Here is a 14,085-nt window from a genome sequence, read left to right as displayed (position 1 = left end):
TAAAGGTTAGTGAAGAGTCATCGAGCCTAAAATTACACGCTCCTCAGGGATAGTTATGAAAGCAGCTCTGCAGTCATCTCACACTTAAAAGCATTTACCCAGCCGTGGGCAGAAATTGGCCCTTCAGACCCTCTCCCCGAGTCCAGAGCTTGCAGGGAGGACCTGCTGGGCTGGCCCTGTCCCCAGGGGGAAGGCCTGTCCATCACACAAACTGCCAGTCTCATTCTCTTGCCTCTGTGAAGCCATTTCCGACTCCCGGCATCATCGTACAGAGCAGGAAGGCAACCGCCTCGGCCTCTGCTCCCGCTGAGGTTTATTAGATGCGGCAGTTTGAGGGCGGCGGACAGCCGAAGCACCAGGAAATCTGGAGTGTGTCCCGCGGGGCCCTGGCCATGGAGCGTGCTCTGCGTTGACCTTGTCCGAGACACAACGGGGCTCTCGACCATCTCCTCCCCCGGAGGCGGAGGATGGAGAGGAAGGAGCAGCAGTTCTGGAGGGCGGCCCACTGCCTCTCGTGAGCTGGGGGCCTGTGACTTATCGGCTTTGAGCATCTGTTCTCTAAAAGAAAGCGAGACTACTCTGTCTCTCAGGGTTGTTGTAAAAATTTTTCAAATGATGAGGTAAAACATCCTTTATACAGCTGGTGCATAATGAACGGTGAGTGTCATTCTAGAAGATTTCCCTCTCTCTGCGGAGACGCGGATGCTCCTTGGTAAAGAACACGGACAGTCGCGCACGGGCCGGGGAGGAAGCGCGTCTGCATTAGCTTCTCAGAGGCCGGCTCCTCCTTCTAGGGTGGGCCTTGAGGGACCTGCAGCGGGCAGCTGGGAGGGGGGCAAGGGAGAGGGTTTGGGCCTTCTCCACTCCCCGCCTCTAACGCCCTGAAGCCCTCGTTCTCAGCTCACCACACAGTGCTTTGGAGACAAAGCATAAAGTGCATAACCGTTTTCCACCCTCAGCAGCTTGCGAAGGTGCCACTGCCGGAGGGTCAGCGAGACCACATGCAGCCGGTAACGCCCCAGCGGTGGGGACCTGGCTGTCGGCCTCCTGGGCCTGGCTCTTCCCACTGCCGCACAGGCTGGGCTGCGGCTGTGAGCCCAGCACACCGACCTGAGATTCCTCTTCTCTCCGTTGCTCCACCTCGCGTCCCATACATGCCCATGGCCTTGACTGCACGGCCTTCGACTGAGAAATGCCTTCCAAACTCTCTCTGGCTGAGCTTCAGGAGCAACAGAACACCTGATCTCCCTTTGCCCAGAACCAGGTGACAGGGACAGAGAGTATGACTTGGTACCCGCTTGCAGGATGTGGTGAGCAGCACAGTGGTTCCCCCAAAGACGTCCACGGCCTCACCCCAGGAACCCATGAAAGCACTGCATTACATGGCAGCAGGGACTTTGGGCAAGTCAAGGGTCTTGAGATCGGCAGGTATCCTGGGTTACCCAGGTGAGCTAGAAATGTAATCACAGGGGTCCTTATAGGAGGCAGGTAGGAGGGTCAGGGGTCAGAGGTCAGAGAGAGAAGATGTAAGGATGGAAGCGGAGGTCAGAGGGAGAGGGGGAGTTGTAAACACAGAGGTGGTGCCCACAAACGGACGGTGGGGCACAGGCCCTATTCTGAAGTATAGAAGACAGGAAAGCTTATCATTTATTAAACACTGTGTCCCAGGAAATGTGCCCACGCTTCCTCCACTGTCAGGCGGGGACCTGCTTTCCCTTCACTTCCTGTTGCCATTTGGGGAACACGCCTCTCTCTCAGCCCAAGGGACAAGGGACCACATAAGGGATAAGGGATAAGGCCTTCGGAAGGAGGAGCTTTGTGTGCTCACTGGCGCCCCTGCTGGGCTCTCTGTGCACCTGCCTCCCGCAGGAAGCTCGTGTCCCCTCTGCTCTCTCCATGCAGGGAGGGACCTGCCCGGGGCGGGTGGGCCTTGGGTCCCTTCCTTCTGTTGCGGCTGGGTCTGGGACGGCGCCTCAAATCTGGGAGTGCAGAATTAACCACAATTTCTGAAGTCACATCCTCTAATCCAGGCCCACTCAGCATACAGCTGACATTTTTCTCTCCGCCTATCTGATTCCTGTGTCCATCTCTAACCTGCTCTGAATTTCAGAGGAGAGGAAAGGGAGCTCACATATCGTACCTCCCCAGACCCATCACCTACATGACCTAATTTCATCCTCACCACAGCCCAGTGAGGTCGATATCGTTGCCCCCATTTAACAGACGAGAAAACGGAGGCTGGGCCAGGTGAGGGCTGGGATGTCAGCTCAGGTCACTCCAGTCCTTTCTGCTGCCTCTGGGGGAGAGGGCATCTGATTTCCCTCCTAAGATGGAATGAGGCGGGTGTTAAATCGGGTGGAGTCACTCTGGGAGGTGGATGGAGCAGAGGGCATCAGGGGAAAGGAAAATGATGGACCCCTGAAGAAGAGCAAGACCTTCTCCCCTGAGGGAGGGGCCCCACGCTTCTGACAGCGCCTCAAAGCCTGCACCCTGGTCCTCGGCGGAGCGGCCTCATCCACCACCCCAAGCACACGTCACCCCTCATTCTCATCAGGCCTCGCTTCGACCCGACAACGGAGGTGCAGGGTGAGCTGACTCTCCCTGCCTTGCTCAGCGGGACCAGCGGAGGCCTCGATTCAGCGGCATGCCCCCCCCAAACCAGGACCCACAAACCACTCGGGGGCCCTCTTCAGGGCTAGCTGGGCTTGTGACTCAGCCCCTAACGTGGCTGATTTCCCAGGTCAGGCAACTTCAAATCTAAAGTCCCCTTTTTGTGAGCTGCTATTGTTTGGAAAGGTGGGAGGCTGTGAGAGGACAGAACAGGTGGTCTCCTGGCTGTCGCCACTAGTGGCGAAGACCTGGACTCGGGCCTCAGCCTCCCGACCTCGCCTCACATCCTGAAAGTGAGCATGAAGAGCTGGATGGCGGATCCAGGGTGCCCGACTCTTGGTGCTCCATGAAGGGCTCCCTTCTCTGCCCCTTGCTCTTTGATGTCATGAAAATCCAGAAAGATAGAAAGTAAGCCCGCAAATGTTGAGTGAGAAAATCCCAGCTTTTAACAACTTTTCTAGGCGTGCTGGATTCCTCGGTCTTTCTGCTCCTCTCATAGGTAAGAACACAGCCACACCCTGCACAGCCCTTCCCCTCTGTACCCCACTCCTTGCCTCCTTTGAGTCATGTCCCCATTTTACGTCTTAGTGATTGAGGTCAGAGGGTTAAGTGCCAGAGGGTTACATGGGTGGGAGGTTGGAGGACGTGGGCTGGACCCCAGGCCGCCTTGTGGTCCCAGGGCAGCCCTCTTTCTACAAGATGATAGCTAAGATTATCCAGCACCACCTATGTGGCTGGCGCTGTGCTGAGAGCTTTAGACGCATCCTTTCATCCACCCTCACCACCATCATATGAGGTGGGTACCACCTCACTGCTGGGGAAACTGAGGCACGGAGCCATTATGGCAACTTGCCCCGTAACTCGCAAGTTCAATGCTGGGAGTTGAACACACGCAGCTGACTCCAGGACTTGTGCTCCGGACCACGACTCTAGGGCGGCCACACGGACGGTCTCCATTCAGCATCCTCTCCATCCGCGAGGACACAGCAGGTTCCTTCAGTGAGATGTCTTGGTTATTAGGGAAACAGAACATTTTTAGTTCTTCATTTGAGTTAGGAAGTGATTTGGGGAGGAACTTCAAAACAAAAGCTATCTATAATGCTTCCGAACTTGCGATTAGAAGTTTTGTGCAAAACACGATTTGAGCTGCAGAATTCCTAACAATGGTTTGACAGATGAGATGGATCTTCATGCAGTTCCAGGCCAGCAAAGGGGGAAGGTGTCATGTTCCGCCACAAGCCTGTCTAAGGTTTTCTTGTCTCCCCCCAACCCTTCCGTTCAACTGTCTATGGAGTGGTCTGCTAGGCGCTGGGGTTCAGTGGGAACAATATGCACGTCCTCATCCTCATAGCCCAGGTCTAGCAGGGAAGGGAGGCGTCACGCGACAACTAGTAAAGGACTCGAGGGACACACCAGCGACCCAGGGACGCTGTGATGCTGGTGCACCCAGCACGTGGACAAAAACTGGCAGTAGACAAACGCGTCTGAGCATCCATAACAGACGTCCCCAGGCCCACACGGCTCACTCACAGCCTGCACCCTGCTCCACTCTTGTTTGATAGCTATTTCTAACAAGCTTGGGTGTCTTGGTTCCCAACCAAGACTGCATGTCTGAGCAGCCGAGTTTGAAAATGTGTGGCATCGAGGGAGAAGAAAACAATGCTGATCACGGCAAGCGGGGAGGGAGATCGAGCACAAGCCCGGAAGTTACCATCTGTGAACTAGTCCATGCACATAGCTTCACATAGTCCAGCTGTGCAAACTGAGTATTAGTATCATCCCCATTTTTCATAACAGGAGACTGAGGCCCAGAGAAGTCAGGATGATTGGCTTCCTCTGTTCAGAAGGAAAGAATCCAGGGGAAGGAAGGGCAGTCTGAAGTCAGTAAGTACCACCATAATTCCAGAAGATTCAGGAAGGTTCAAGAAAACTGTGCTTCCCTGTACAGGCTTTGACAATTGGTACTGATCCAATTATCAACCCCAGGACTGGTAGAAACAGCGCTTCCCTACCCGCTTGTTCTTCTCACTTCCTACTCCTTCTTTCCTCAAACGTCCAGGGGCCTGCCATGTGTCCTGCACGGCTCTGGGAGCTACAGACACAGGGCCATGAGACGGGGCCCGCATTCCTGAGGATGGTCAGTGAGGGGAGCAGCATCCGGGGTGTGGGAGCCGCTGTGGCCCAGGGAAGGGACGGACTCTGCGACGAGCAAGCTCCTGCTCGCGGGGGAGAGATTGAACGTTTGCGTGAAAGCCCTGTTTTCATGCAGAGGACAAAGTGCTCAAGAGGAAGGCAGCTGGGTCGATCAGTCATTTTAAGTGACAGGTCTAATTTTAGAGAAGGGAATTTGAAAGCTATTGTCAGAAGAGGAAGAAAACAATCCAACACTGAAAATGAATTTAGAAACAACCAAATATTGTTAAATCCAACTTAAGTTGATTTCTAAAGTATGTGAAAACCACTCATTGACGCTTCAGCCAAAACTCACGGAGCAATATGTGATGTGTGTTTAATACAGTGATTCTCAACCCAGGGCAAGCTGGCGTGCCTAGAGACGCTTTTCGCTGTCACAACTGGCGGGGTGGGCTATGTCATCTAGTGGGGGGAGGCCAGGGATGCTGCAAAACATCCTACAGTGCACAGGACGGCCCCCAGGACAGAGAAGTTTCCAGCCCCAAATGAGCATGATGCTGAGCCTGAAAAACACTGGTTTGGGACAAGGCACCTGAGTCTTAGAGATGGGCTGGCCAAGCCCAGCAGGGCACCTGGTGCCAGGGGGTGTGGGTCTGACAGCACAGGCACCGCTTGCTCTGACCTTGAGGAAGTCCTTGGCCCTCAGAAGCCTCAGTTTCTTCATCTAGAAAATGAGGACAGCACCACCTACCCTGCAGGACATTTGGGGCCAGAAGAAGGTGGTGCATGGCGAGATGCCTAGCAAATTTACAACTGTCTCAAACTATAGGCCATGTACCCCAAAATAATTTCTGGTAAAACCGAGGCCACAAAGCAAGTTTTAAAGCTTTTCACCTGTGTCAGACAGCTCTCTTGCGTGGTCTCATGAATTATTTGGATTAAAAGGCGGTGGTGCAGAGGTAGAGCCTGGACTGAACCACGGGACAGCTGCACTGTGATGCTGGCATTTGCCACAACCAGTGTTTGTCCCTTCCTGTGTAAAACAGAAAACATAAGACGTGTCCCATTGGCTCCCTAGGGATAGCCAGGGGATACAGCCCAGTGACACACATGGGGATGCTCTGAGGGGGTGTTGGGGGAACCTCCCAGCTTGGGGCTTAAGCATCCAGACCTCCTGGCCAAATGGCTGGGGCTCAAATCCCTTTTCCACCATTCCTAGCTGTGCGACCTTGGGCAAGTCTCTCAAGGTCTCTGTGCCTAGCCATGGTGCCTGATTCATAGGGCTGCCATGGGGACAGATCCTGGCTCAAGCTAAGCCCTAAATAAGTGTGTGCTTGATTATTATTACAGCCGAGGAGACAGAGGCTGGCTGAGGGAAAGCGACTGGCCCAGGTTTCTCACTGAACATCTGCGGTCACGGCGAGACAGGAAGCCAGGCCTCCGGATCTTGTTCCAGAGCCTTTTGCTCTGTGTCAAGTTAAGCACGCCAAGCTGGAAGTACTACTCCTTTAAGTACTCTTGACTTAAAGATTAAAAATAATCCTCAACAAACTAAGAATAGAAAGAAATTACCTCAACATAATAAAGGCCACACATGATAAGCCCACAGCTAACATCATACTCAACGGGGAAAAACTAAAAGCTTTTCCTCTAAGATCAGGAACAGGGGAAAGCTACTCCGTGTTCATGAACAGGAAGACTTCATACGGTTAGAAGGTCCGTACTATCCACAGCAATCTACGGATTCAAGGCCATCCCGACCAAAGTCCCAGTGGCCTATTTTACAGACATGGAAAACAAATCCTACAATTCATATGGAACCACAAAAGACAATGCATGGCCAAAATAATCTTGAGAAAGAACAAAACTGGAGGCATCACACTTCCTGATTTCAAAATATATCACAAAACTCCAGTAATTAAAACAGCATGGTACTCACATAAAGACAGACATCTAGACCAATGGAACAGAACAGAGAGCCCAGAAATAAACCCAGACATGTGTGGTCAACAGATCTCCAACAAGGGGGCCAAGAATACTCAGTGGGGAAGGGACTGTCTCTTTGACAAATGGCTGGGAAAACTGGATATCCACATACAAAATAATGAAACTGGACCCTTTTCTTCACTCAAAATGGATTAAAGACTTCAGCATAAGACCCGGAACTATAGGGCCCGGCCCAGTGGCGCAGTGGTTAAGTGCACATGTTCCGCTTCGGTGGCCCAGGGTTCGCTGGTTCGGATCCCAGGTGTGGACATGGCACCGCTTGGCAAGCCATGCTGTGGTAGGCGTCCCACATATAAAGTAGAGGAAGATGGGCACGGATGTTAGCTCAGGGCCAGTCTTCCTTAGCGAAAAGAGGAGGATTGGCAGTGGATGTTAGCTCAGGGTAATCTTCCTCAAAAAAATAAAAGACCTGGAACTATAAAACTCCTAGAAGAAAATATAGGGGGAGAGCTTCATGACGCTGGTCTTGGCAATGATTTTTTGGATATAGCACTAAAAGCAAAAATATACAAGTGGGACTACATCAAACTACAAAGCTTCTGCACAGCTAAGGAAATAACCAACAGAGAGCAGAGGCAACCTACAGAATGGAGAAAACATTTAGCAAACCACATATCTGATAAGGGGTTAATATACAAGGAACTCCTTCATCTCAATAGCAAACAACAACAAAACAAAATCTCCACATAACCCCATTAAAAAATGGGCAAAGGACCTGAATAGACATTTCTCCAGAGGAGACATACAAACAATCAACAGGTACATGAAAAGCTGCTCAGCATCACTCATCATCAGAGAAATGCAAATCAAAACCACCACATGACATCACCTCGCACCTGTTAGGATGGCTGTTATTAAAAAAACTTTAAAAAGGTAAGTGTTGGTGAGGATGTAGAGAAATGGGAACCCTTGCACACTGTTGGTGGGAATGCAAACTGGTGCAGCCACTATGCAAAACAGTGTGGAGGGTCCTCAAGAAACGAAAAATAGAAATACCATATGACCCAGCAACTCCACTTTTGGGTATTTATCCAAAAGAGTTGAAAGCAGGATGTTGAACAGATATCCGCACTCCCACGTTCACTGCAGCACTATTCACAACAGCCGAGACGTGGAAGGAACCTAAGCATTCGTCGATGGATGAATGGATAAAGAAAATGTGATACATACATACCACGGAATATCATTCAGCCTTAAAAAGACAGAAATCCTGCAAGACGTGACAAACATGGATGAACCTGCAGGACAGTGTGCTAAGCAAAGTGAGCCAGTCACAGAAGGACAAACACTGCATGACTCCACTTAGGTGAGGAATCTAAAATGGTCCAACTCAGAGAAGCAGAGAGGAGAATGGTGGCTGCCGGGGGCTGGGAGAGGGGAAGAAATTGCTGCTAATCAACAGGCGTAAAGTTTCAGTTCAGTAAGGTGATCGGCTCCTGAGCTCTGCTGTGCAGCGTCGTACCTATAGTCAACACTACTGCATTGTGCACTTAAACCTTTGTTAAAAGGGTGGCTCTCACACTAGATGTTCTCACAACAATAAAGCAAAGAGAGCGATAAAAAGCACTCGACGCGAGGAGGCAGAACACTGAAGCTGCAGTCTCACCGTGGCTGGCTCTGGGGGCAGACGAGATGCTTTTTTTCCATCATAACACTTATGCATCCGGGCTTACGGAGACGCCCTGGTGGAATTTATAAAGTTATACAGGGTATGCAGATGGGAAAATTATGTCTCAAAGGAGGAGCACATTCTGTTTAGAAATGTCATGGTTCTCAATCTAAATGCCTCACTAAATACAGATTCCATATGTGGCTTCTACGACTCCAAGTGTGGGCTTGGAGAAGCACATACTTCTCTCTCTGCTCTCTCAGAACAGGGAGGGCGGCTTCCAGATGGTCCAGCACGACCTGGCTCCTGTAAAGGGGGGGAAACAGCAGGACTTGCCCGAGGCCACGCTGTTGACCCAGGGGCCTCCTCACTCTTTTTTTGTTTTGTTTTTGAGGAAGATTAGCCCTGAGCTAACTGCTGCCAATCCTCCTCTTTTTGCTGAGAAAGACTGGCCCTGAGCTCACATCCGTGCCCATCTTCCTCTACTTTATACGTGGGACGCCTACCACAGCATGGCTTTCGTCAAGTGATGCCATGTCGGCACCTGGGATCCGAACCGGTGAACCCCGGGCCGCCGAGAAGCAGAATGTGCCAACTTAACCGCTGCACCACCGGGCTGGCCCTGCCTCCTGACTCTTTGGCCTTCAAACAGACCAAGGGACAGGCAAAACCAAGGAGCAAGATGAGCTCATTCCATCCCAAGGTCTCTGGAAACAGGACCAAAAGTTGTTGGAATGAGGCAGAACACCTGGTGTACCCTTCCGTGCTGTCATCCTTCTCTGTCGGACGGAAATGCTCCCTTTGACATCACCTCCCCCACACCCCCAGACCGCCCACCGAAGGTTCATGCTCGTTCAGCGTAAATAGACACAGGGGTTCAGTGTGTCTGGGACTCTTCAGAGGTCCCCTCTCCCTCCCTCTGGGCCCAGCTACACTTCTCCTGAGCTACGTAAGTGACCTCAGAAGGCGTTTGGACGCTTCAGTGTGAAAATGTCCTCTACGCACCCCTGCCAAGTGGCTGGCCAGCAGCTTGCACACCTTCATGAATGGGGAACTTACCACCCCTGGAGGCAACCCACTGTTTTCCAGAACCAACAATAACGATGATGATAACGATCCCAGGCCCGCCTCCCTGTTCCTCCAATCTCTGGATTCTCCCTTCTGGAGCCCTCGAGAGAGAACAGGAGCTGTACCCGTCTAGGGTTTGGGGGACCTCATGGGCGACCTACCCCGACTTCCCTGCCCACATCAGCTCAGGCCCCAAGAAACTTTTTCTTTAAAGCTTTAAGAATTTCTCAGGCCAAAGTCATGCGCTGAAGCCAGCCCAGCCAAGAGTACTTGTATTTAAATCATCTCACTTACAACTTCCTAATAGCCATTTTATGAAGAAATGTGACAGTTAGGTATTTCCGGGGGTAGGTAATTCTAACGACAGGCAGCATGGATTAAGGGATGTGCTGGCAGCTGCACTGAACACTGGCCTGGATTGTTCCTTTCAGTGTCATCCCACTGCACAGACGAGGAGATGAGGGCCAGACTGTGTGGGTGCCCAGTGGCACAGAGCCGGTGGGGGTGGCGGAGCAGGGATAGGGACCTGGGCATCCAGGCGCTGAACCCACCCCCCCAACGCCCCCGTCAGGTTCCTCCCCTGTGAGGGGCGCTCACCGCATTGAGACCGCAGAGCTGGTAGCAGGCCATGGTGATGACCACGGTGCCGACCTGCCAGCGGACGAAGGGACTCATGAGCAGCTCCAGCACGGACACCAGGCGGACATTCCTCTGCACGCGCCTCTCCGCCAGGACCTCCTCCAGCTCTCGGGAGACGTCCTCCTTGCCCAGGAATGTCCGGAAGGCTGCCAACGGAGACAAGCGTTGACTTTCAGCAGGGATCAGGATGTGTCTGAGGCTGGGCCCCGCAGGGACGGTCCCTCCACCCAGACACACACCTTGTCAGGGATGGAGCTGGCAGGGGCCTTTGAGACCAGGGAGTCCCAAGCCCTTGTTTAAAAATAGGAAAATAGGGGCCCAGAGAGATGCAATGACTTGCCCAAGGTCACCTAGTTGGCTAGGAGAAGAGTGAGGCGAGAGCCAGGGTCTCCAGCTTGCCCCACAGCAAAGCAGAGCATGCCCAGGGTTCAAATCCCACCTCTACCACCGGGCGAATGAACAGGCCCCCCACCCCCATATTAGTCTTCTGGAATCATTCCTGCCTCACGCGGCTGCTGTAGTCACTGGATCATATAATACACACTAAACCCTGGCTCCGAGCTTTGCACACAGGAGGTGCTCTTTCGATGAGTACTTCATGAGCACCTCCTGTTTGCCTGGCCCTGTGCGCTCATCCTCGTCGGAAGTGTCCACTCAGCGGTCAGATCGCCACTCGGCCAGGATGCCCGGGAGCCAACTCTGTCATCGGAAGGAGCATTGAACTGAATGAGCCCCAGGGCCCTTTTCACGTGCCTCTCTGAAATACAGAAACCTCGCAGGAAATATTCCCAGAGCTCATCTTCCCAGGGCTCAAACTCACCCTGTGACTTACGCCTTTTCCGGGCCGAACACTGCAAATGTCCTGCCTCAGTGCACCTGCGCTTTTCACCAAGACCTTAACTGTGTAAACCTCCACGGACACAGGCGCGAAGTCCCACGGACTGATTGGACCCCTGAGATCATAATCGTCAGACGGCGGGAGACCCTTTAGAATGTGGATTAAGTTATGCAGCGCTCTGCTATTCATCCACCAACAGAGAAACATGGCTGCTGTGACGGGTCCTGTGGACAGTCCATTCCCGACACAGTGGGCGTCATCCCTAAAAACACCGCACCACAGGACGTGTGAAATTGCTCTTTTTAAGTAGCAAAAAAAAAAAAAAAGAAAAAAAGAAAAAGCCATTAAACTTGCTCCAGATTCTCCAAGAAGCAAGGCCACGAAGGCTCTGGGTGTTATTTCCTGTGGTATACTGAAAACTGCTTCAAATGTCTCTTTTGTAAGCTATGATTTAATACTTTTCCTAGCATTTGTTAAGGATAAATGGGAGAAGTAGCTGAACGAGTAACATTTCCACATCATGCACTAAATCAAAGCATTTCTAATACTTTCTCAAAATTCAAAATGCAACATTCATGTGACAAAGTAATCCTAGAGTTTTAGGGCAGGAAAACATTTCTCTCTCTTCCCTGACATACATGCCTTCCATATGAAATAAGGAGAACTTTATAACCTGCTTTTTTTAGTACCCTTTTTACCTTGGCTGCCAGGAAGCTCTCAGCCAAATTAAATGCTCAGCTCTCAAAAGAGTTTCCTAGAACAAAAATCTCTCTTCTTTCTCTTAAAAGTTGTGATCTCTTTCTTTTTTAAAAGCATCAATTTAATTTCCTGTTATATGTGTTCATAAAAATAGTTTGTCTCTACTTGCCCCACCCCCCTTCTTATAAGGTTCCTGTGACTGGATGAGGACGCGTACCTTGTGTGACTAGCATGGCAGACACAGAGATGCCCCACTCAGGTCCCCTTCAGGAAAGGACTCACTGCTTGGCTATGAGCAGTGTAGACAGCTGGCAGCCTCCAGCTCTTAGTTTCGTGGGCATCCACCTCAACTTGGAAGGCCAGGTGATGCTGTTCTCATAGTGGCTCCCAGCCCACGAGTGCACCCGGTGGTGGGACAGGGCCCAGGCGTCTCTGCCCAGTGGGTGCTCCTGTGATGCATGGGCACTGGGCCTGCAGACGCTTTGCCACATGGCGCTGAGGTCTGACGCTCCCCTGCCTGGTCCAGCTTCTGCACCCTTTCTCCCCGCGTGTTACTCCCCAGCAGAATTGCTGTCCCCGGACCCTTCTCAGCACCTGCTTCCTGGAGAAGCCGACCTGCAACAGCTAATCCCTTGACAGGGTGAAACAATCGATTGCCTTAGCTCCGTTTTCAGTTTTTGAAGCGCCGGGCTGCTTCCGGGCACGTTACCTTCCCCTGGGCGGTCGCAATAGCCCCAGCTGCTCTCCTGGGTCCCGTCTCCCCACGCCCTGCAGAGCACCTGCACACACATGTTCTCCACGCTGCGGGCTCCACCACACGCCTCACCATTTCATTTTTTTTTTTTTTTAAGATTGGCACCTGAGCTAACAACTATTGCCAATCTTTTTTTTTCTTGTTCTGCTTTATCTCCCCAAATACCCCCAGTACATAGTTGTATATCTTAGTTGTAGGTCCTTCTAGTTGTGGCATGTTAACCGTTTCATTTTTAAAAGGCCGCCGGGCTCTCCACTGTACACAGGATGAAGCCCAGCCTCCGCTTTCCTTCAGCTCCCCCTCCTGCCCCTTCCGTCTGTGCATGCCTCTTTCTTGGATGTGCAAACTGCTCGTCTCTCCTGTACACACTGTGCTTTCTCGGCTCTCTGCATTTGGCCATGCTGTTCCCTCTGCCGAGAATGTTCTTCCCACCTTCCCTCCCTAACCAGCTCTCCTCCTCCCTCCCCGATGCTGGGCTTCCCTGGGCTCTTGGTGCCCTGAGTCCCCTCGCAGCACTTTCTCCCTGCACTGTCGTTGGCACCCCCTCTGTCCACTCGCGGTGAGCACCTGAGGGCCACCTCCCGGGGCCGGAGGACAGGTGCCGGGTTAGTGCCTGCTGATCGGAGCCGAGCCCACCCAGCTGGCCAAGCCGCGCCCTGCTGTGCGGCAGGTACTGACAGCTCGGTGGACAGCTCCGCGTGGCGGGGCGCCCCGTGCCTCGGAGGATGGTCAGCAGCCTCCCCGGCCTCCGCCCCCGAGATGCCTGAAGCACCCCCTCAGCTGTGACAACCAGCAGCATCTCCAGCATTATCTACGACAGCCAAAACCTGGAAGCAACATGAGTGTCCAGGACGGACAAGCGGATAAAGGAAACGTGTCTCTGTGCAAGGCAGTGTCACTCAGCCACCAACAGAAGGAAGTCCTGCCTCTCGAGACAACATGGCTGGACCCGGAGGGCGTTCAGCCGAGGGAAGGAAGTCAGACAGAGACCCATACTGTATGATCCTGCTCATATGTGGAACCTAAAAAAACCAAAACCCACCCCAAACCGAACTGGTAGATACAGAAAACAGATGAGTGGTCGCCGGAAGCAGGGGGTGGCACTGGGCAAAGGGGCAAAGGGGGCCAAAACGTACAACGTCCAGCTATAAAACACATAAGTCCTGGGACATCAATGTACAGGCTGGTGACGACAGTTAACAACACTGTAGCGTGTATCTGAAAGCTGCTAAGAGAGTGGCTCTCAAGAGTTCTCACCATGAGAAAAAAAATTGTAATTCTGTGTGGTGATGGATGTTAATTAGACTTATGGCGGTGAGGGGGTGTTTCAGGCTGACAGAAGTCAAGACAGAAAGTCACCTCACACACCCTGACCCTCAGGAGAAACAAGACACATGGGTATATTTGCTCCTTTCCTCTTTCTGGAATATTCTTTTGACTTTCTGCACCTGGCTACCCTACTTGTTCTTTGAGTCTAAGCTCAGACACACCTCCTCCAGGAAGCCTTCCCTGATTCTTTCTTGGCCAGAAGTCATAGGAGGAGCAGGCCAAGGAAGGCCTGGAGTGCCTGCGGGCATTGAAGGCCCTGCCGCAGGTCTCATCTCATCCCCAAGCCCCACTGATTCCGCCTTCCTGATCTCTAGTGCCACGTGCTCCTCTGGGGCCCCAGGTCCAGTCTCACTTCAGGCCTCAGCGTCGCCCCACTGGGCTCCCTGCCCTAGTCTCCAT

General features: G+C 52.4%; 1 protein-coding gene across 14 annotated transcripts in view; it reads right to left on the bottom strand.

Annotated features, from left to right (window-relative positions):
• Positions 1 to 14,085, bottom strand: part of SLC2A9 (solute carrier family 2 member 9) — a 225,401-nt gene that overhangs the window by 77,589 nt on the left and 133,727 nt on the right. For all 14 annotated transcript variants that reach the window (XR_011437222.1, XR_011437223.1, XR_011437224.1 and 11 more), the window contains one exon: positions 10,025 to 10,212. Coding sequence is in view for 10 of the 14 variants with exons in the window: in XM_023638351.2 (XP_023494119.1) it covers positions 10,025 to 10,212 (188 nt within the window). In the remaining 4 variants the exon portion in view is untranslated. The remainder of the gene's footprint in view (positions 1 to 10,024; positions 10,213 to 14,085) is intronic.

The sequence above is a fragment of the Equus caballus genome, chromosome 3, assembly GCF_041296265.1.
Source record: "Equus caballus isolate H_3958 breed thoroughbred chromosome 3, TB-T2T, whole genome shotgun sequence".
Lineage (NCBI taxonomy): Eukaryota > Metazoa > Chordata > Mammalia > Perissodactyla > Equidae > Equus > Equus caballus.
This window is presented reverse-complemented; position numbering and strand designations above follow the sequence as displayed.